The following is a 22,493-nucleotide window of genomic DNA, read 5'->3' as shown; positions in this document are numbered from 1 at the left end:
CATCATTATAGAACATAGATGGAGACTAAATAAAAAGTTAAAAATAGGCTCGTTCAATCTAAATAAATTAAGAATATGGTGATTAGATTATCAGAAAAATCAGAAAAAAATAACATTACCTGGTCTTTGTTAGTTGTTCCTCATCTATTGTATCAGGACTCGTTTTAATTTCACCGAATGCGGTGGTACCTAACAATCTTATTTGACTGAGATTTATGTTTGTCGAATCACGAGGTTTATATAAGCGCACCAATACCGAAGTTGCAACTTCCGGCTGGGACAAAGTAACACGTATATATGTTAAGCCCGCCGTTGGCATTGGAGGGCAAACTGGTGTTAATGGACCATTACTTTCTCTTGAAACTTCAAGCGCTACAGCCGAGGGACATGCTGTCGGACATAAACGCTTATATTAGAAAAAATAAAATTCTGCTTGTTATTTAATACAATTTTACACTTTACATATAATAATATATACTATAATACATATAATAATGTATCCCTCGTTAAATGCATTTTCTTTTATCTTGCAAAAATTCTTTACTTAATTTACAGATTTTCTTCTCTTGTAAAATTTTTTATCACGTATAACTAACTGAATATTCCGATACTTTTGTTAAGAAAAAGTTTTAAAAAATCTGCAGTTCAAAAGAAATGTGTTTAATAAGAAATATATTGTTTATACAATTAAATTATACAAGATGATGAAGTTTTACGATGAGTGATGAGCCTTCCTAATCGAGTGATTCGGCAAACGTTATCCGGACAATAAAAATAATATAAAAAGAGAAAACATGAAAATATTATCGAAAGCTCATCAACTTTCGTTCAGTTAGAATACCATAAACTTACTGGACAATGCTGTGAGATGAGGCTGAAGTTCCACCTTTCTAAGTAGAATGGCACATGGTAAAGTGATTGTGAGATCGACCCACGCCTCGTCAGGATAAAAATGATATGACCACGCTGGTGTTCTCGCGCGTTTATGAGGAGTAGCATTCTGTATAAGAACATCCGCCGGTTGTGCAGTTGGATTTAACCAGGATATTGTACCAAGAGGTGCAAAGTTCAATAAACCATCGTCCTGAGTCTCTAAAGAGCTGACACCTTTTTTGCTACCATTCGCCATCATCTGTATCACGTTGGGCGCATTAGACAAGTGTTCCATGACAAGAGCGATCACTCCGGATGACGCGGAAGCACTGGTGACGCCATTGTTACTCGATTTCACCAGATTCTCACAAAGCACTTTTACACCACCCATTGCAGTAAAAATAGACAACGATGATGCATTGTCCAATACCCTTAAGATATACCAAAGAAGAGGTTCGGACAGCTGTGTAATTCCTAATTCAGTTTCACCACATGCTGTAAATAATAATTGTTCAAAACGATATGTTTTTCCTATATATTTTTTGAAAAGTTCAATAATATAGGTATATTCAACATTGAATATGTAATTGAGACAGCGATGAGAATTAGTTATCACAATTAGTAAAAATAAAAATAAAAAATTTTTTCTTACACAATTTTGTGTTTTCAAGATAAGTTCAATATTATGTATTTATCTTATAACGTATAAATTCTTACAGGAAGAGAGATAGTGGTAAAGCGGTTTGAGAACAAGGGTTGGATCGCTAGCCTTTTTCGTAAGTGTCGTTAAAAGTTGAAATGTCGCATCCGGTATCGAAGCTGGGTCGCCGAGCTCAGTGGTTGATGCTGCGCTCGCACTTTCGCCTAAGAGCATAGCTAACGAAGATCCCGTACTATGACCAAGAGTGCCTAATAAACGCATCATGGTCGGCTCGTGCTGTAGAACTTGAAAGGATAAAGATTTAATTAACTTTAACAATAAACTTGGTACGCACTTTGCGCAAAGTGACGAACGATGTCTTCTATATATATACATATATATGAGAGATAATTACCAGTATCAGCAAGACAAGGTACATAAGATTTATTAGTTTTAGATTGTTGCAGGCGAAATGAACTGTGCTGTTCCGTCGCTTTACTTTCATCCGTTTGCCAAGTATTTACCTTCATTTGAGAATCACTCGCTTTGCTTACAGAATTCCAAGAATTCGCCTCAGATAGTTCCATTTCCGTTGATTCCTCCAAATCAGTTAGACAAGCCTTTAAAAATATATATAAGAAGAAAAAATATACATATATATATATATATATATATATATATATATATATATATATATTTGTTTTATATTAGAATCTATTGATAAAATATATTTCTTTCTAAATTGTTTACACATAATAGACTGTATGCTATATGTTATTGAAAAGATAAGCCAACATGAACAGTTTTATTTCTTTATATATGATTTCTCTTAATAATCCATATGCATGTGTATGTATATATATGTACATAAAATGATATAGAATACATACATTTGGTAATGGAGTTTGGATGAGTGTACACATTAATTTAATGAGAGCTACGATTAAAGTGTCCCATGACGCGGGGCGTGATTGTCTCGTATCGCCACCAAGTACACAAGCAAACAGACCACCGAAACCACCGGACTGACTGGCCGAGTCTACCGCACCTCCACATTGCACGCCAACTGTTTGGACAATTTTCATGTATTGAGATTCTTGCGATCTTTTGCGACAAAAAAGAGTGAAACTTAAAAGGTTAACAATATGTGTATAGTAGGGAGTGAGGGAGGGGGAGAAGGAGAGAAAGGAAAGATAAAATTTTATTGTAAATAAAATAAACTTTAATAATAAATAAATTTTTGTTTTTGTCCTCTCTTTTTTTATAGCTTTATAATTATAATTTCTAGTGTTTAGAAATAAAAAATATTATATATTTAATATGAAAGGAAAAAAAAACTCATTACCTCTGGATTCCTTTACGTAGGTCGAAACCAACACACCAATGCATTCGGATATGCTCATAGCAATGCCCAAATCGGTATTGATATAATTTAGATTGATTACAGAAGTTACTAGCTTGCACTGTGCATCTAAAGGTCCTTTTCTTGAGATGAGAGGCCCGCTTGGTTGTACAAGTTGATACACCACGTGCAATAGAAGATCCTTTAGGGCATTACCTAAACAACTGTCTGTTGTAATAACATCGCACATCATTTCCAATCGAATAAGAAAATCGTGCAGCGCTTGGCAGACTGTAGGCCCAGCCTAAAATGGCAACGAAAGAAAAAGAGAATACAGCCAGTAAGTAATAATTATTATACATCTATGTATATCACATACATACAAGTAATACACAAAATTAGTTAAATGTTAATTAATAAGTCAAATTAAAAAATATTTACTTTCACCATATGCTTTTGTAACAAAAGATATGATAGAAATTGTATTTGATAGAAGTGTATCCTCACCATGATATATTGCTTATCCATCATATTAACATTTAACCCGTTGCCAGAAAGTAGGCGCAACAACATCGGACCCGTATTACGTTCTTTAACAATGCAACTAGCTATAGATGGACTACTGGGTACAAATCCGTCTAAACCGGAATATCTTCGTAGCGGTTGATTGCAAACAATAGTTAAACATTGCAATGCAAAACACCAAGCGCGTAAAGAAACTCCAGTATGCCTAAAATATAATTAACAAATTGCATACATCATACGCATTTTAAAATATTTACACTAAATTATTATATACTATTGTGGCATATATTGTGTGCATATTTGCTAATAAACTTGAGCTTATATTTATAACTTACCAAGAGAGTGCAGATATCAAACTAGATATAGCTGCTGGACTAAGTGGAATTAGAGGTGTTAAAGAAGGATCAAATTGAGAACCTGGATGTTCGGTAGCAGCGTCCATATTCAATGCAAACCAAAGTTGAAGAACGAGTTCCAAGTTTGTACTGTTATTCTGTTATATAAACATAAGATCAAAAATGTATGCATCATGTATACATATATGTGTGTATATGTACGTGTGTGGTGCGTGTAATTTATGACACACTTGAAATGTGAAGGTAGATTAGGTCAAACTAAAAAGTCTTGTACCATTTTTTTCTTAAATATATTTCTTAATAATAATTCTTAATAGGTCTATTAATAAGTCTTATTGTTTATTAATTGTCTATTAATATCTATCTAAGGTAGTGTGAGAGAACGTTTCGCCGTTATGGGAGACGCACCACTACTAGGCATGCGACTCACTGACATTTGTCCGGCTAAAGGTCAGCGTTGATTGGCCAGACTTTACTCAATAATAAAAACAATAAAAACTCTTTATTAAGAATTATAAAAAAAAAATGGGGGACAAAAATATAGGACTCTTCAGATGTGTCAAAAATTGCCGGACACCATGTATAATGTACTCAAAAAATATAAATATAGCGAGAAATTTCAAAATATTCATAGTCGTTCAACAAGCATGTAAATTATCTAAAAAAAAAAGAATATTATTTCATTGAAAATACAAAGCTAAACAAAGTTGTACAAAATTTTTACAATATACACAATATATCTCCATTTACAATTACAAACTTTATTATTGCAATTACATACATAATTGCAATAATAAAGTTTTAAAGAAAATTTTTCACTTTAAAAAATATTTTATTTTGATAATTTATTAATAACTTACCCGTAGATATAAGTCTGTAAACATTTTCTCAAAACATCTCGTTAACATAGAAAGATTAGAAGGAGTAGGGTCGGAAAAATTACTGACTTCTTGACTTTTATCGTTTGTCTCAGTACGTAAATATGATTGTTGACAACAACGGCTTGCCTCCGATGGCATCTGTAACATAAAACTCAATTCACATAATGTTACCTAAACAAATTCGCAGATTTGATCAACTCAAACTATTGATTGCTAGAGATTATGATCACTATGCAAATAACTCAATAAAAATATTCATGTGCTTAGCTCCTTATTTAAAAGTAATTCGAAAAAAGAAAAAAATGATAATGAACTATATATGTTCAACCATTGTACAATCATTTCATTGTACAATCAATGTCCAATCATTTTTTAAATATTTAATACATGCACTGAAAAGGGGAAAAGAGGAGGGGGGGGAGGAGAGAGAGAGAGAGAGAGAGAGAGAGAGAGAGAATACTGTAGAAAAAAACTCTATAGAAAAAAAAAATATATGATGCAAACTAACATGTACTGTTGCATTTATGCTGTGAGGTAGATTGTACATGCCAACTGTAGACAGTATCCTCAATGATATTTCTACACCCATTTCAACTCCATACTCCAATCGTGCGTCCATAGCTAAAGAAATGCTCCTATATAATATAAAAGAATATTATTATTATTATTATTATTATTATTTTTTTTTTTAATCAAAGAAATGTACATGTAAAGTATAAAAATATTCATGTGAAATAAAGAAATTCACATATCGTTTATGAACAGCGATGCTAAACGTAGATAAAATCCCGCGTAAAAGTTACAAGATTTTTTTATTTTATTCATTATGAATATTCATCAAATGCAAATGTTCAAGCGGTAATTAAAAATAATGTAATTAAAAATTATGTTACTGTTTTACGCATATATGGCTTTTAACCTCGATATACGTCAATAACCGCGAGTCTCTAGCATTAGTGCCTATTCGCACGAGGAATAATCGTTGTACACGCATAAAAGTATAATCGTTATTACATGCATAAAAGAATCAAGAAATCGAAGATAAATACCCACTAATGGCCGAAGTTAAAATTTTCGATACTGTACTATCTTTCTTCAACATATTTCTGCCACGTTCCAATATATCGTCCAGAAAATCTTCCAATTCGCTATCATCAGATTCCAAAAGAGACGGCAGATAACCATTGGATTTGGATGTACTCGCGGTAGTTGAAGTTACCACGATGTTATCTTGTGCGTCCTCATCCGCATCTCCTTCGACGAATCCCTCGGCTAACGTGGTAGCGGAAGGAGCACTGCTGCCTGCAACACTGGCCGAATCTTCCTCTGTACGACTACTACTTTCTTCCGTATGGTTCCCCAGCGATTCCAAATTCTCCTCCGATGGACTACTTTCGTGAGTGGAACATGCTCTGGGATATAATCGTCCTCCTACAAATTTTATTTTTATATCTTACACATTTTTATTCAATCAAATTACTATAATCTGCCATCTATTATAATTTTTTTCAAGTTTTCTCCTGCAAATTAAAATTACATGGGTGTGCTGTATTTTGCTCTAAATTAAAATATTGTTAAGACATTTAATTTTACACATTTGTAAAAATAGTGCATTGAGTGTTTTTCAAGAAAAGTTCGTGCTAAAAATTTTTGTAATATACAGTTATAACATGGAAAAATAGAAAACAAATTACTTCTTAATAAGACTTATTTCAAAAATTTAACATATGTATATATTATGCACATAAACCAAAAATAAATATAATTAATATAACTATTAATTATTTGTAATTATTCATATTCATAATACAAAGGTGTAAATTGTATAGTGTACCTTCTAATAGATCCATTAAAAGGCAGGAAACGGCATGTGATGACCAAGCAACATCAGATGTATCTGTTGCCAATCTAATTAGTTTTAAGAGTTGTTCTTCTGTCATAAGTTCACACAAGCCAATTGCGGGACGTGTAGATATCACTAACCTAGCGACTATCTACAATTTAGGAAAATGTAATTATAGACATATAATATTGTAAAACTATGTAGAAATTATATGATTATTCCAATTCAATTTTCTTTAATAATATCAATGTTGCATAACAAAGTATATTCAGGTATTTGAAAAGTATTTCGGAAGATTTTTTTTGTTTCAATTTATATATATAACGTTTTTTTTCTTCTTCTAAGCAATATTAATTAATTTATATATATATCTCAGTTTTCAGAAATTACTCAGATTATGAAAGCAAAAAGAGATAACTAATAAAGAGATATCAAACAAGTTTTAAATCATATGTACATTATATGCAATTATTATTATATGAAAATTTGCACCAAAGGTTTTCTATCCTTCAAGTAGATTATAATAATCTTGAAAAATTTATTTAGTATTACAATTTTAAGAACATTGGGAAAGAAAAATACACACAATTAAAGCAGTATGATTCAATTATACTATAAATAAAATTTAATTGATTGGTATAATAAAGTTGACATGATGAAATCCATATAAATATTTTCAGAGAATTAGTAAAATTTACCTTGCAAGCCAATAGAAACATGTCCACATTAGCCGAATTGTGTAAGATGAGAGCGACGAGACCACGCGCGACCGGCAAGACATATTGATGAGATAAGAGATTTGTCACATTGTATTCGACTTCTAAATCCATAACGTCCGATTTGCTACAATTATGTACAGCAACAAGTGTCAATACATTTTTTCAAACTCGTGTGTTTATAAAATCAAAAAAGTGAAACAAGAATAAGAGCCAACCTAGCACTGGATCGTGTTTGGCTACAACACGGATTACGAAGCAATGATTCGTTTCTTTTGAGAATATCCTTGTAATGCTTTGCAGAATGTTGTTTTAACGTCTTCTTGAAATAACGTTCTTGAACTTTCAGCGTCGCTTCCACTTTATTGTACAATGTAGCCGCGTCGGATGAAAGAGTCATCAATCCCTAAATATATTGCATGCACAAACTTACATTACTTTTTACTACTTTTATGCCAAAAGCGAAATAAAATTATAAAAAACCATTCCCTTCTTTTTTTTCTAGATACGCATATATACATACACACACATACACACGCGCGCGCGCGCGCACACACACACACGCACACACATACATGTACATGTATATAAAATATATAAATAGTGTATAAATAGATAAAAGACATGTCTAATTTAGCGATTAAATTTATAAGAATTATCATTTTAATTTTATATACATACTTTAGATGCTGCAGATTTTTTCGCCTGTTCTAATTCATGAAGTTGCTGTTTATGATGCAATAAACGCTTTTGTAACCTTTTACGGTAACTACGAGAGGCTGATGATCGATTAGCATTAACATATTTTCTTTGCATGGCTGATTCCCCTTGAATAAATTCCCAACGAGAAAATAAACCTTGCAAAACAAAGAATATAGAAATCAAAACGTTGTTATTCTGATAGTTACTATTTATTATTTTGCACTAATTTACACTATGATTTATTGCTTTTTTTTACTAACAATCAATATGTGTTAAGACATTGATAATAGAAAATTTTAATATAGAAGACTTTAATATAGAAAAGCATGTAGATTAAAATATTAGCAAGTTAATTTTGCTTATCTTATCTGTTAAGTAGCATGCTCAATTTAAAATATTCGAATTTTTTGCAAGCTAATGCTGTACTCTGCTGATTTTTTTGTACAAAGCATCGTGTAAATTGCCACTGATTTTAGCAACTAACAAACAAATTTTAGATCTTTAATCTTAAACTTATTTGCTGAATTTGCAAAATTTTTCATCATACTTTTTCAACAAAGAAAGCATTTTGTGTGTGTGTGTGTGTGTGTGTGTGTGTGTGTGTGTGTGTGTGTGTGTGTAAATTATAGATAAATGCGACATTATAAAAAAAATACCTTGCTCTCTGGTTTTCTCATGATTGTCTTCAAAACAAGGTGGTGGAGCAATGGTGTCTAAGCATATAGACAGAAATAATAATACCCAGCCTATTAAGGTGACGTCCAGTCGATTAGAATCGGACGATTGTACATTCGTAAGTGGAGCCAATAATTTGCCCAATGTACGAACCATGGCTTCGATAACCGTGGATTTATTTCCTCCCGCTACTAACGACTTTCGTCCAAGAAATGTCAATAAAATAAATACCCTAAAAATAAAATTCGACTTATGTATGTATCTTATAAAATCAGATATCAATTCAAATATCAATTTATATTTTAAAAATCACGTAGAAAGATCTAATCAATCAATAATAAGAGATACAACATGATCTTTCTAAATTTCCTTTCTACATTAGTATCCACTTTTGCTTTATATTGTGTATAATATTTAAAAATCTCATGTCAAATGTTCAAAGCAGTAAATATTTCAATTTCTTACCTATCTTGTGGAAAAATATGAATAGATGCAGATGAGTAAAGATTTATCAGAGTATTGGACAAGAAATTGCCCCACCATGGTTGATGTCCTGCCATACCAACTAAGAGCGCAGCTGCATGAAGTTGTAAACGTGGGGCTGGCGTCACAACACATATCGAGTGGAAAAATTTTTCACAGATTGTTGGAGTAAAAACTTCGTATAATGATGTTGGCCGGTGTATCTACATTTGAAAAAAAAATAAAAAAATAAAAAAAGAAAAAAAAATCGTCAAACTATGTCATTACTTATTTAGCGATTAACTATATTGCCAACTTTAAATGTTTAAAATCTGCAATATCGATAGTGCATACATACACTAGGTACTGGACCAATTTCGTACACAGTGTACAACAGAATGTCAAGCAGAGTTTCTCCGAGGACTCGTAATTTATCACTGGGTGCGTTTGTGAAAGATGTTGTTGGCACATTCCGCAAACCTCTCCACAATTCGAGACGTCGCCAGACACCTCGTACAATATTTAATTGATGTTGAAACATAATACATTCCTATGACAATAACAAATTTAAATGATTTTTATTTTAAATATTTCTAAAATTACATTCATAATTATATCTTACTTGATATGTCGACAGTATCTTTGCCGATGGTTGTTCCTTATTTTCATTAGTTGTCTTGTTGTAATAAAGATAATTTTGCATATGCATAACGTTAGGAGTTTCTGAACACAGCAATGGATCCAACAAAGCTTTTAATCGTTCAATTGCTAAACTAAATCTGAAAAAAAATATATATATATTTTTAAAAATTAATAGAACAAAATACGTGATATATATACATATATATAACAATAAACTGAACAAAAAAGTCCTTCATTCATTTACAATTTTCACAATAATTATTGAAATATTAATTAGAAGAGATTGGTAAATGAGCGCGCATTTGGTGTGGCTAGTCCATGGGACGTACTCTAGATATGCCAGCGACGAGCTTCGCAGTCGCACGGCAACGAAAAGTTTGGCCTCGCGACGAGAATCGAGGTACACCCAAGCATCAAGCTGCCAAATTTTTCGTTGCTGAGCAATATTGCGAAGTTCGCTGCTTAGAGCGTATATCTCATGATCTAGCCACACGAAACGCGCGCTCATTCGCTAATCCTTTTCAATTATTAATTTCAATAATTTCAATAATTATTTCAAAAATTTCAATAATTATTGCAAAAATTGCAAAATGGTACGATTTTTCTGTTCAGTTTATTGTATTTTTCTCGCTCATGAGCATTGGCATAATCTTTGCAAAACATCCTGTATACATAGGCAATTGTTTATCATCCCTCACTTCCCATCTTTATTATACAATACCTGCATTGTACATCCTCTGCTAAAGCTGACAATATGTTACATTGTGTATCAATGGTCACTTGTAAAGAAGGATCAAAAATATTGTCGTCAAATAATGAGGAATCGTTTAATTCGGAATAGTCTTCTCCTGGCAAAACTACCATATGTCCATAAAACACTCCTAATGGTATTTTACATGTAGTTGTGGACATTCCATAGCGTCCTATTGTAGTGATCTGCAATGATGATACAAGATATATACAAGATTAATTTGAGTTTATATCAAATTATGTACATCAAATTTCATATTCATATTACATCAAAATCAATTAATATTGTATAAATAAAACATAAGCGAGCAAACAGGCGATAATAGACTGTATATAAATGATAGTGTAATAATATAATAGAAATAAAAAAGAAATAAGATTGGAGCACAGGAACGAAAAAGAGAGAGCATAAAATGATGATAAAGGGAAAACTTATAAACAAAATTGTTACAATTATATCTGTTTCTATAATTTACGTATGAAGAGTATTACACAAAAGTAAGAAGGTCTTTAAGTAAAAAGATAGAAAATATAGGATGCAAAAGAGAATTGTGCAAAGAAGCAACAAAATAATCATAAAAGAAAAAGAGCAACTAAAATAAACATCTACATCTGACATCTACATTTGGTAGGATATAATATTAATATATTGCATACATTTTACCTTGAGATATCTACACACTGGTGGTGGTTGAAAATCGCAAACAATCAATGGCTTACTGCCAATATCACCAGCGACAATAAGTCGAGTGCCATCCGTTTCCTCGTTCTTAATCCAAATATCTATGGACAGCGATACTAAATCATTGCACGACGGAATCATTAGATCAGTCAGTAATATGGGTGATCCAAAATCTAAAATAACGAATCGACGAGCTCCTGAATGCATTCGTTCAACGACCAACGCTTGCTGAGGTGGCCAACACAGTAATCTACCCCATGGAAATGTAATATCTTCTCGCTGCAACATTCACATAATTTATCGATTATTAATGAAATAGTTATATCCAAGTTTATATATACTTGCCAAAGGCCAAAAATATAAAAAGTGTAGTGTTATTTCATCTATTATATAATAATTATATAGCTAAGAAAGATAAATCGTGTTTCCTTAGTATATCAAAATACATAATAAAGACTTGTGCCATACATGATGTCCCACAAATTGCAAATATAATTTTAATGAAAGAATCTTTAAATTTTTCAATAAATATATTCAATAAATATTATTCCATTAATGAGGTCAATATTATCTTGATAGAATTTTAATGGTAAAAATTAGAAAATAGTGTATGATCTTTCGTGGCACTTTCATGAAAAAAAAAAAGAAATTATACAGGGTGTCAGATAATTTTTGACACATCCAAAGTGTGAAGATAGATTGGCTCAAACTAAAAAGGAAAGTCCTATACCATTTTGCAATTTTTGTAATAATTATTAAGAAATTAATTTTAAAAAATCGACCAATTCGCGTGAGTATAAACGTGTGGCGAGAAAGGACAACCTAAAGACAATCCAAAGTTTGCGTGAATTAATCGCGCGACGAAGTTTTGAGAGGAGCACTCTACAAATGACAACGATTACGTACGAGCGGTATATAACGAAGGATTCTCACGTCCAAGCATACCAATTGTCTCTGCGCGCTTATATTCACGCGAATTGATCGATCTTTTTTAATTAATAGCTTAATAATTATTACAAAAATCGCAAAATGGTGTAGGACTTTCCTTCTCAATTTAAGCCTATCTTCACACTTCGGATGTGTAAAAAATTATCGGACACTCCGTATAATTTGTAAAATGTATTGAAAAATTGATCATATTGTTTGTTATTAAAGCTAAAGTTGCCAATGATGAAACTCCTTGTACAATAATATGCCTGTTGAATTACAAATTAAGATGGAAGTGCAACTAGAAAATTTTCTGAATATGCATAGACATCTGTAGATCTGTTGAGATTTACACAATGGAGCTTCAAAGTGTTGCAAAATTGTTACTTATTATAATTTGTACATAAGAAGTACAATAAAGTTTTACTCAATACATAAAATTGATATAATCATTGATCCTAATTGCATCAAACAATAAAGCTAGTGTAAGAAAAGGAAATTATGTACATTTCTCGCACACAACTTAAAAAGTGCAAACAACTGTTTGTATGGTGGTATTAAAAACTAGTTGATAGTATTCCTTGTTGTGAATAAATAATTTAGAGAAAAGAATAAGAGAGAAGAAACCGTTGCCTTTCTCTCCTTCCCTCTTTCTCCCTTTCTCTCTCTCTCTCTCTTTCTGAATATATATACAAGAAATAATGTTATATGCAGCGATCGAGCCAACATTGAATACAAATTCAATACAAGTTTCATATAGCCCATGCAATTTGTCTAACATCATTCAGGTACATTTGACATAAATGTACAATTTTCTAGCAAACGAAAGAACGATCTGAATTACAACCAGCGTATTAACAAAGCAAGTAAAGAACAAAAGGATAGTGTATTACTCGACTTAAAAACAGGGATTAAAAAAAAGGAATGAAAAAAAAAAATATTGTGTGATGCATGTCTTCTTCGTCTATGTAATCTACCTTTTTAGGATTGTCATCCTCAATTTTGTTTACAGCAGTATCGATATTTTGTACGCATGACTTTTCTTTTGTTACAATTGAACTTAACATGTGTGAACTGGGCATATTGTTTTGTGTGTTATGCCAAGTCTGGTTGTCACCAGATATATCATTAGCTTCGTCACAGTCTGATTGTTCATCAGGTGTGAGCAACAGTTGCGGAGATGGCTTCTTTAGCATTCTTCCCGTATACATACTAAGCAGATCGCTTAATGTAGCTGTTGATTTAGCTTGAACATGTGGTCCTAGCGATCCAGCATCCAAGTTCTACAATTAATATTTCTATCTGAATTAAAAGTCTTCTACTCTGAAAACACCTAACCTTTATGCCGTTTCAAAAAATGTTTATGACTTTCAACAGACGGCTACTATTAATTACGAAAAAACGTAATTTGCCTAGTTTACGAGGGCCGTAGGTTTATACAATCGATTTACTATTTCGTTTGATTATCATGCTGGAGTCTTCTGCTGTCTATTGTCTGCGACATAATACAAACCGTAAAATTTACGAGTATAATATTATCACTATTATTATTATTGACATCACTGCACTTTCTAATAATGAAGCAACAATGTTTTATTATCGCTTTCTATGGTCATCCCCTTTACCGAAATAATTCATATTATTGCATCATTTGAAAAGATGCATTTAAATTAGATTTACATAATGGCATGCAGAATACTTACATAAGTATGATGTATCGTTTTAATATCAGGTACACCATTGTTGTTTGTCGCCGTATTATCGTAGAGAGTGGGCCCAATGTTAATTGTGCTCATCCCAGGATCGATCTTTTCCATCTTCGTACCGTCAGAGGCAGCGTGACAAGTGAAATGAAGAGGTTCGACCTAAATTAAAATTTAAATATCAAAGCCATTCGGGAAATAATCACACAGTTTATTAAATACATTTTGTTAAATACAATATTTTATACCTCAAGGAGACCTTTCATATTGTGATTAGCACACAATGCTTTCAATTTGCTGGATACTATAAATTCACTAGCGGGATGCGTAGGAAGTGTTAATAGATCTCTCAGATCGATGGAATCCTGCGAGTATATCTTGGAAGAATGTGCGGCATTTGCCGAAGTAGCAGATGGACCTGTTTGCTCGCTGGCAACAACGGACGCATACGTCACAGGCATTGAACTAAATTTCGGTAGCATCGGGGGTTCCAAGTCAAAAAGTTCCATTTCAAAGGGTGTGTTATATAGACCGAATCTGAAAAGAAAAGGAAGAAAAGAAAAAAAAGAGGTATGCATTATTAAAATTATAACACAATATAAATTATAAAAATCTCAAAAAAGCATATATACATATATACATATATATACATAGTTGAGGAATATTATTTCACCTTGTAGCAAGCAGCAAATGATAAGGATTTACTCTATTAGATATCTCAGCAGCTATCTGTTGCACTAGTGAGATACACTTCTGAGCGATACTATGATTTCTATCCAATGGCAAAAATCTGGTAATAAGCAATTGTAGCCATCTTAATGATCCAGCCCAATGTACTTCCACAATCGATGGCAATAAATTAACCAAGACGGAAAGCATAACTTCGTCAAAAGTTTGAGCCGGTGAATCTTCTATATTATAAAATCCTCTAAAAAGAATCAAATTTCTCTCTTTTCTATAAAATCTCTGTATAATAATACATATTGTGTAATCTGTATCGTTTTGCATGATCAAACTTACCCACTGCAAAGAACAATCAACTTGACACATTTATGTGCTATACTTCTACCAGCATGCAAGAGACATGTTTGTAATAAACTGGATAATCGTCCTTGCACAGAACGTATTGTTTCCAATTGAAGTGCCTTTATTTCAGCATTATTTTGTGTGCTACGCAATCTCGTTAATCTTATTGAGGCTACCCATATTAGGATGTCAAGAGCTATAGATTGCACAACAGGAGATCTGCAAATGTATTCACTCAAGCATAAATCTGATTTTTTAATTAAATATGCTATTGAACTATTATCTATTGTACTTCTAGTTACTTACTCGATAGATCCTTGCAGGCATGCAATGCTTAAAAGATTATCGACAAAGATTTTGGACTCTAACATGGCACATCTTTGTATCCTTTCGTTGGCTATGTTGGTAGAATGTACCGATCTCACTGTGATGGAAATCTCATGAATCCAATTGCAACCTTAAATATGAACATATAAAATTCAACAACATTTGGGTATAATATAGTCTCATTTTTATTAATTTTTATACCAATTCACTAATATGAAACAAATAGAATAAGATTCAATAAAAGACGACACTTTGGAACAAAATATAATTTTATTTTTATTAGTTCTTATGTCAATTCAGCGATATATAAATTATATTGAATTATAAAAAACGCATTAAAAAAAATATATATACAAAGCATTTTTAATAATTCAATATAATTTATATTTATACACACACACACGCACACACACATATATACAAATTATATTTACCAATGTAGCATCCCAACTTTTTGCTACTTGCATTTTCGTCAAATCTTTCGCCAGCATTAGCAGGTATAAGTGGTCGTACCTCAAATATTTTCAACTTTTTACAAGTAGGTGGTTTGCTTTCTGCTAGATTTGATTTTGATTTTGTAGATGTCTTCAAGATGGAAAAAAGAAAAAGAAACACTTTTATTTACAGCAATCGATTCTATCGCGTATAAAGAAAAAAGCAATTTTCAAAAAGATTGGCACAGATATATTACTTACTCCATCTTTTTGATCTATTAAAGCTTTAATATGAACGAGTAACGTTCTAGCCTTTGAGCGAAATAATTTTGGGCTTGTCAACGTTACACATCCCGAGCGACAAGACAAATCCATACAACGATGCAAATCGATAGGACCGCAGAGAATCTCGGTATTATGTTGACGTTGATATTCTTCCGTGATAACTGGATTTTCGCTCTTTTGTTGGTCTGTTCCTATATTAAAGTCGATTTTTTCGTCTACGGGGGTAGACACTTTCTGATGGCCGATTCTCTTTATATTTTGCTTCAATAAAGTAACTTGAATAGTCGGTAATTCTTGACAAAATGCATGCAAAGTAAATCGAACATCGACATGCCCTATATTTCCTGATGCGCTTCGAGGTAGAGTAAGCTCAAACACATGCTCGTCCCAAGTAGTCCTGACATAAAATATAAAAAAATCGCACATGTATAATCTATATGACTATACTTGTCTTTATAACGGCCGATTGTTCGTCCATTTTCGTGCCAATTATCAACAGAGTTTAAAAATTTCAGAAATTTAAAATTGTTTAATTGCCTTCTTTTCATCATCAAATCATTTAAAAATTATTATTGATTTCTTCTTTTTCATAAAAGAAACATGTACATACTTGAAATGTATGCAATTGTTCCTAATACATGTATCCTGTATTCTCTTCAAACATGTATTCTATTATAATATCGACTTACGCGTCACTCTGCAATCGCCAAGTTCTCGTATGATGCTGATCTTCCGACTGATGAAGATGCTGCGGATGACGTCTTTGTCTTTGAGCCTGCATCATTTCATTCCAGCATGGAGGAACGGTCGCGCTATATGCAGGGGAATGTCGATCGAATCTTGTGAGTTCATACAAGAGTCGCAAATCCGAGTAAGAGAAATTTAATTTATGCGCTAATAGCTGATCACTGAAACGTTAAAAAAAATACATGTATAAATATATATAATCGGTTAAAAAATGCAGATAAAAAATTACACAATTTTTAATGTTTATATAAATATAATTATGCCAAAATATGAGCGCGTGCGTACGAAATAGAATAAATAAAATACATTATCAGATAGTTATTTTAATATTGATTATTGGATAAATATCTATTTTACATATATATATATATATATATATATATATATATATATATATATATATATATAGAGAGAGAGAGAGAGAGAGAGAGAGAGAGGACAGAACGTTTAGTTTGCACTTAAACTTACTGACAAATTGATGATGTTGATGTACTAGGAGCTATATTTTCGTTAACACAGCTTTCCTCGCTACCCATATTCACATCCTCGACATCTTCCTTTTCCTCTGTAGAATCCTCCTCTTCTGCCGTAATGAAGAAATGTAACGTGCCATCGCTCGTGCATACGCACAGTCTTTCCAAACCTAAAAGAATCAGCGGTCGTAACATACAAATTTTTTCTCACAAATTAATTTCCTAATTTATACAATTCTCGCTTCTCATTTTATTTCCTTGCAAAAATACACTTACTGTTGCAATAAGTCGCAGAGATAAATTTCTTTCCATCTAATCTTGCTTCCGTTACAGTCTTAAGCGTATTCAAGTTTAATAATCTGACCACACCGTCTTTACACACTAAGGCAATTTGCCCGGCAGGTTCCTGAGCGGCTGAATTACTATTGGAATTGGTACTAGAGGTATTGAAAGATGTCGTACACTTTGTTTGTTTCTCCTGAAGAGGAAGGAGTACATGTTCTATCGGTGCCTGTTCCGAGGATAATTCACGCTTCACCAATGGTTCTGATGCCACTTTTACTACTGGCCCCGAGAAATCTAAAGCATACACAAGCAGCACGGCATTCGTATTGCTCTCGTTACTATGTGTTTCGCCATTTATCAATTTACTGGACTGGCTGTCATTGTGATCCCAATACATATAACTTTTCTGCGGAAAAAAATCGCTTTCATCGTCGACGTCCATTTGATTAGTATTTAACGAGGAAGACTCGGCAAAAGTCGCGTTATCTGCCGCGGGACACATCGCGACGTACAAGTATCTTCCATCCTTGGACGGGATTATACATGTAATACGAAGAGACTCCGACGCGTTTATAATTAATGTCTTCACGACTACTGGTTCCATTTTGGTGATCTTCATAAGATCTAAGCTCTTTTTATTCATCGTTGTCAAATCGGATGTCGACGCAAAATGGGCCGAGCCATTGATAGAGGCGAAATTGGGATCGTAAGGTGTTGATGTTGTTGGAGCGGAACCAATAGGAATACCGATAGGACTCGAGTAAATGCCATTCGATGATGAGGCGGTTAGAGTGGTAGTCGGGAAGATGCCATCATAATGTGGACCGACTACCATATCAGAGTCTACGTCCTCGATAACTGGCACTTCGTATAAAAATTTACCAAGAAAGAGCTCTTGATACAAGCTTTCTTGGCGACCGCCATTCGAGCTGGCGCTGGTTCCAGTCCCGGATAGGGTCTTCTTAGTCTTTGAATCTTTAGAATTATCCTCCTTGAGAGACTGCGTCGTCGCAACTTTATGATGAAAGTCATATAGCACTAAGTAATGCAATCTCGACGATATGTACCTACTGTCACCCGCTACCTTCATTATATCTAGAGTATCACTGGTGGCACTATTTACACTATTCATCGCACGTACCAATGACGTCGAGCTCGCTAGATCACTTGAGGCGGCCCATACGTTTTCTAAAGTTCTCAATTGCGAAGAATTGTTGTTAATCGTCACTGTAACACCGCACACTAAGCACGGTCGAATTTTCAATTCCGACATCTCGGTATTTATAGACGACGAGATTGTGGAATTGGTATTTTTCGCCTTCTCTTTTAAAGTTATTGAAGATCCTACTACCGAAAGCGCTGTGACATGTACTTTATAAAACGATGAGGATTTATATTCCGAAAGTGGATCCGAATCTGAGCTCAGATTCGTTAAATACGTAGTTGTCAAATTCCGTGTAGCACAAAATTGTATTGATTCCTTATTGTTTATTTCTTGATCCAAGGTAGATATATAAAATGATACTTCTCTCTGCAAAATGCAACAGTTTATTGTATTAGTTTGATAAAGAAAGAGACATATATAATAGCATTAAGCTTAGTTTTTTAAATAAATAACAAAAATTAATAGTAGGGAGTTAATTGCTAATTGTTTAACTTTAACACATACCAGAAATTTTTATTTAATTTTTTAACTCTATTCAATCATCTTTTCTGACTAAAATTACACACACACACACACACACACACGCACACGCACACGCACACGCACGCACGCACGCACGCACGCACGCACACACACACACACACACACACAGAGAGAGAGAGAGAGAACTGAAAGTTATTTAATAAAAGTCACTAGTTTTCAAAATCAACTTATTACCTTTACCACTATAATCTCCTTACTTTTTGTTTTAACATCACAAGCTTATCAAATAAAACACATACATATAAGATTTTTCCTTTTTTTTTTACAATTTTTTTTCTTACATTAAAATATAACAAAAGGGATCTAATAATTGTGATATCGTTATAAAATAAAAGTTGCTAAATTTTATCGATATTTTATACGCAAATATTATACTTTGCTCTGCTTGATAGATGGACACTTACCTTCAACTGATTCGTCATGTTCCAAATATTTACAAAACCATTGGAAGAGGCTGTAGCCACGAGGCCCGTAACATTAGTAGTACCTATGACGTCCACTGTATCACCCACCTCACAAGCGGGGGCAGTTGCGAGAGTGACGGATAGCGGAACATTCTGCGTGTATTCGCCTTTAACAAAGGGACATGCAGGCGAATGTCTTTCGTGCTCTGACCATGGCTCGTCTGTGGGCTCCCAACATACCAGACACACATTACAAGTAAAACACATTGCTCTATCATCACCTGTGGCATTCGGTTCGTGATAAAAACCAGCCTGTGCCATTTGATCAGGTAAAGCCCATCTGAAATGTATTCAATTATACAGTTATTGTACATGTACATAAATATCATCTGTATATTTATTAACACATTTCAAATTATATAAATATTATAGACATGTGTTACAAAATTTGAGCGGAAAAAAATTTACTCTCTGCATGCAAATGTATGTTTTACATTTTTGATTTGACAGAAACTCAAAGCTGTACAAAGCAGTGTAACACATTACTTACTTGTAATTCATGTGTGGCCATTTTGGAAATGTATTACGTCGCGCTGCTTCGCTAAACATTAATGCTCTATCAGCTGGACCACTTTCTAGTGCGAGACTAGGCAATAGGCCATTTAGTCGTTCATTAATCGCAGAAGCAATAGGCAGTGCTGCTATGTGCCGATTTTGCCTCTTTAATTCCATTACTAAGCCAGAGCATACAAGTTTTAAAGATCCATGTGGTAGCTCCAAACATATCGTATTCCACTGCAATGAGAGAGAGTAGAATCGAGCAAAGTCAAATACAGAAAGCTATGTACATTTTTGAAGAAATTATGTTATTGAAAATACTACAAGTTCACATTTTTTCCTTATAAGAAGAAAAAAATACGCTAAGAAAAAAATACTTTAATTTTAAAATAATTTTTTTAATTTCATAGATTCTTTCATCATTATCATCCATAATCTACAATAACTAGTTTTGAGATATGACCCTGCATCAAGTATTGTATAACAGGTAATTGCTGATTAACTTAATAATTGTACTTACTTTTTGAGCTTTAATACCTTTCTTCTGATTTGCTTGTGCCGCAACAATTTTACTCGAGAGTTCTTGCAATACTTCTAGCAAATGTTCTACTCCAGGCAGCTCTACACATTGTAGACATTGAAGTAATATTGTAGCCTCTGACAGCAGCAATTCCAGTTTTATGATATTTTCACTTTTAGTTACTGGGGTTTGCAAAATTGTATCCAACAGCAGGACCCCATTATAATCGCTACGTATCCCAATCCCCTGTCCATCTGTATATAACACTTTGTCTATTCCATCCGATAAATATATTCCTTGTAATTTTCCATTTAATTTACCTATAACAATTGCAATTACAATATAAATAAAAATATCTTGTAAATTTTTGTTTGTTTCATATAAATTATTATTATTAATATAAATATAAATATATATATATATATATATATATATATATATATATATATATATATATTATTGTATTAATTTATTAAGCATCTTTATAATGTCTTGATAATAATTTACTATTTATAAATATAATCTTTTAATAACAATTTGATATAATTATAAACATGTAAATTAATTATTCTTATTGCTAATATCAAATATATTACCATTTATCTATTTCTATTTTGTAAAATTGTTTGATATAAAATTAATATAATTTGATATAATTTTCTTGGCAATATTTCGATTAGATTCAACAATTAAAAAACAAATTTATATATATGTAATAAACTAACAAAAAACCTTTGAATATTTTTATCATAAAAATTTTGAAAAAAGATGGTGCAAAATCATACAAATGCATTAATATTAAGTAGCATAGATAGTTTTCACATTTTTGTTTGTAACAAACAAATTTAGAATATCACCATATATCCTACAGTTATATGCTATACAAAGATGCTTATTGAAAAATTGCTCAACCTGTTTTTAGATGTTTATAATTCAGGCAAATATCAAGACAGTTTATCGAGTTAACAAAAATGGCAATTTAGAAAGAAATAATAAATAATTTTCGACTAAAATATTTTGATCTCAATAGAATTACAAGTCTCCTCTTCTGCACTATATTACTCTCTGCATTTAGAACAAAATTTATACATCTGCACATAGGACAAGACAAAGAAAATGCGAGAAATTGAAAAAAGTATAAAAAAACATAACTAAAAAAAGTATGTGTGTGTGTGTGTGTGTGTGTGTGTGTATTGCACACGCATACACACACACACATACATATCAATGTTTTAGATTTAGATTGAGAAGAAATGGAGCAACAAAGGCGAATTGCAATAAGGTCTTTCTTTTCTTTTTTTTTTTACCGGAAAATCGACAGAGAGAACGAGATAACATTCTACACATGAGAGACAATTTAAAATCAATGCGATGCGAAATCTAACGTACGAAAAATGTGCGCGACCTTGACTATGAGACATTATTGCACAGTATTTTGCAAACATCGGATTTGTGCAATGGAGTGCGATAAAGCGTCGGGTTTTCTCGATATTCGTGAAAATCAATTTAACGACGAGATCCGTACACATGCTTACCAGATAGAGAACTTCTTTGCAAAATCACGCCGGAGTTGACATCGAATACGTATACTTGTGCGCTACCAGTGGTGATGAGTAGAACGTTTAAATTGGCATGATAGATTATGCTTTTGCACTCGGTGTCTACGTTTAAACAACCATCTTCTTTCAGTAACCACGGATCATCATCAGCCATTTTGCTTATACGAGAGAATCACACTTTTAGAAAAAAATTTCTCTAACGCTCGTACATTACGAGAAACATGGCGCACGCATCAACGCCATCTTTGAGTAGAACGTCAGCAAAATACTCTGAATGTGACTGACAATCGTCTCGTAACAATCAAATTATTAGATATATCGATACAACCAAACTCGAATCTAAGGGCTTATCCAAATGAATTTGCATAGTCGCATAATACCATGCATAAAGAAATTCATTGGTCCATTTCCTTATGCATTTATTTATGGACCAATCAATTTCCTATGC

The 22,493-nt window shown here is 32.7% G+C and overlaps 1 protein-coding gene across 2 annotated transcripts in view; it reads right to left on the bottom strand.

Annotated features, from left to right (window-relative positions):
- Nucleotides 1-22,255, bottom strand: part of LOC126853197 (baculoviral IAP repeat-containing protein 6) — a 33,554-nt gene extending 11,299 nt beyond the window's left edge. Inside the window, exons 1-36 of one of the 2 annotated variants that reach the window (XM_050598748.1) lie at nt 22,022-22,255; nt 20,487-20,806; nt 19,959-20,203; nt 19,409-19,748; nt 17,288-18,827; nt 17,007-17,181; nt 16,481-16,699; nt 15,768-16,188; nt 15,507-15,657; nt 15,052-15,202; nt 14,740-14,964; nt 14,393-14,647; nt 13,968-14,256; nt 13,720-13,881; nt 12,994-13,299; nt 11,072-11,368; nt 10,379-10,593; nt 9,638-9,794; nt 9,374-9,565; nt 9,019-9,239; nt 8,535-8,785; nt 7,858-8,033; nt 7,395-7,582; nt 7,159-7,303; nt 6,452-6,611; nt 5,667-6,048; nt 5,126-5,252; nt 4,597-4,755; nt 3,716-3,873; nt 3,363-3,585; nt 2,859-3,159; nt 2,404-2,579; nt 1,929-2,133; nt 1,591-1,818; nt 853-1,368; nt 120-390 (exon numbers count right to left, since the gene is read on the bottom strand). In XM_050598748.1, coding sequence (XP_050454705.1) covers nt 120-390; nt 853-1,368; nt 1,591-1,818; nt 1,929-2,133; nt 2,404-2,579; nt 2,859-3,159; nt 3,363-3,585; nt 3,716-3,873; nt 4,597-4,755; nt 5,126-5,252; nt 5,667-6,048; nt 6,452-6,611; nt 7,159-7,303; nt 7,395-7,582; nt 7,858-8,033; nt 8,535-8,785; nt 9,019-9,239; nt 9,374-9,565; nt 9,638-9,794; nt 10,379-10,593; nt 11,072-11,368; nt 12,994-13,299; nt 13,720-13,881; nt 13,968-14,256; nt 14,393-14,647; nt 14,740-14,964; nt 15,052-15,202; nt 15,507-15,657; nt 15,768-16,188; nt 16,481-16,699; nt 17,007-17,181; nt 17,288-18,827; nt 19,409-19,748; nt 19,959-20,203; nt 20,487-20,806; nt 22,022-22,199 — 9,725 coding nt within the window. In that variant the 5' untranslated portion in view covers nt 22,200-22,255. The remainder of the gene's footprint in view (nt 1-119; nt 391-852; nt 1,369-1,590; nt 1,819-1,928; nt 2,134-2,403; nt 2,580-2,858; nt 3,160-3,362; nt 3,586-3,715; nt 3,874-4,596; nt 4,756-5,125; nt 5,253-5,666; nt 6,049-6,451; nt 6,612-7,158; nt 7,304-7,394; nt 7,583-7,857; nt 8,034-8,534; nt 8,786-9,018; nt 9,240-9,373; nt 9,566-9,637; nt 9,795-10,378; nt 10,594-11,071; nt 11,369-12,993; nt 13,300-13,719; nt 13,882-13,967; nt 14,257-14,392; nt 14,648-14,739; nt 14,965-15,051; nt 15,203-15,506; nt 15,658-15,767; nt 16,189-16,480; nt 16,700-17,006; nt 17,182-17,287; nt 18,828-19,408; nt 19,749-19,958; nt 20,204-20,486; nt 20,807-22,021) is intronic. The other variant, XM_050598750.1, reaches the window with a different exon arrangement.
- Between the last annotated feature and the right edge of the window lie 238 nt (nt 22,256-22,493).

Source organism: Cataglyphis hispanica, chromosome 11, assembly GCF_021464435.1.
Source record: "Cataglyphis hispanica isolate Lineage 1 chromosome 11, ULB_Chis1_1.0, whole genome shotgun sequence".
Lineage (NCBI taxonomy): Eukaryota > Metazoa > Arthropoda > Insecta > Hymenoptera > Formicidae > Cataglyphis > Cataglyphis hispanica.
This window is presented reverse-complemented; position numbering and strand designations above follow the sequence as displayed.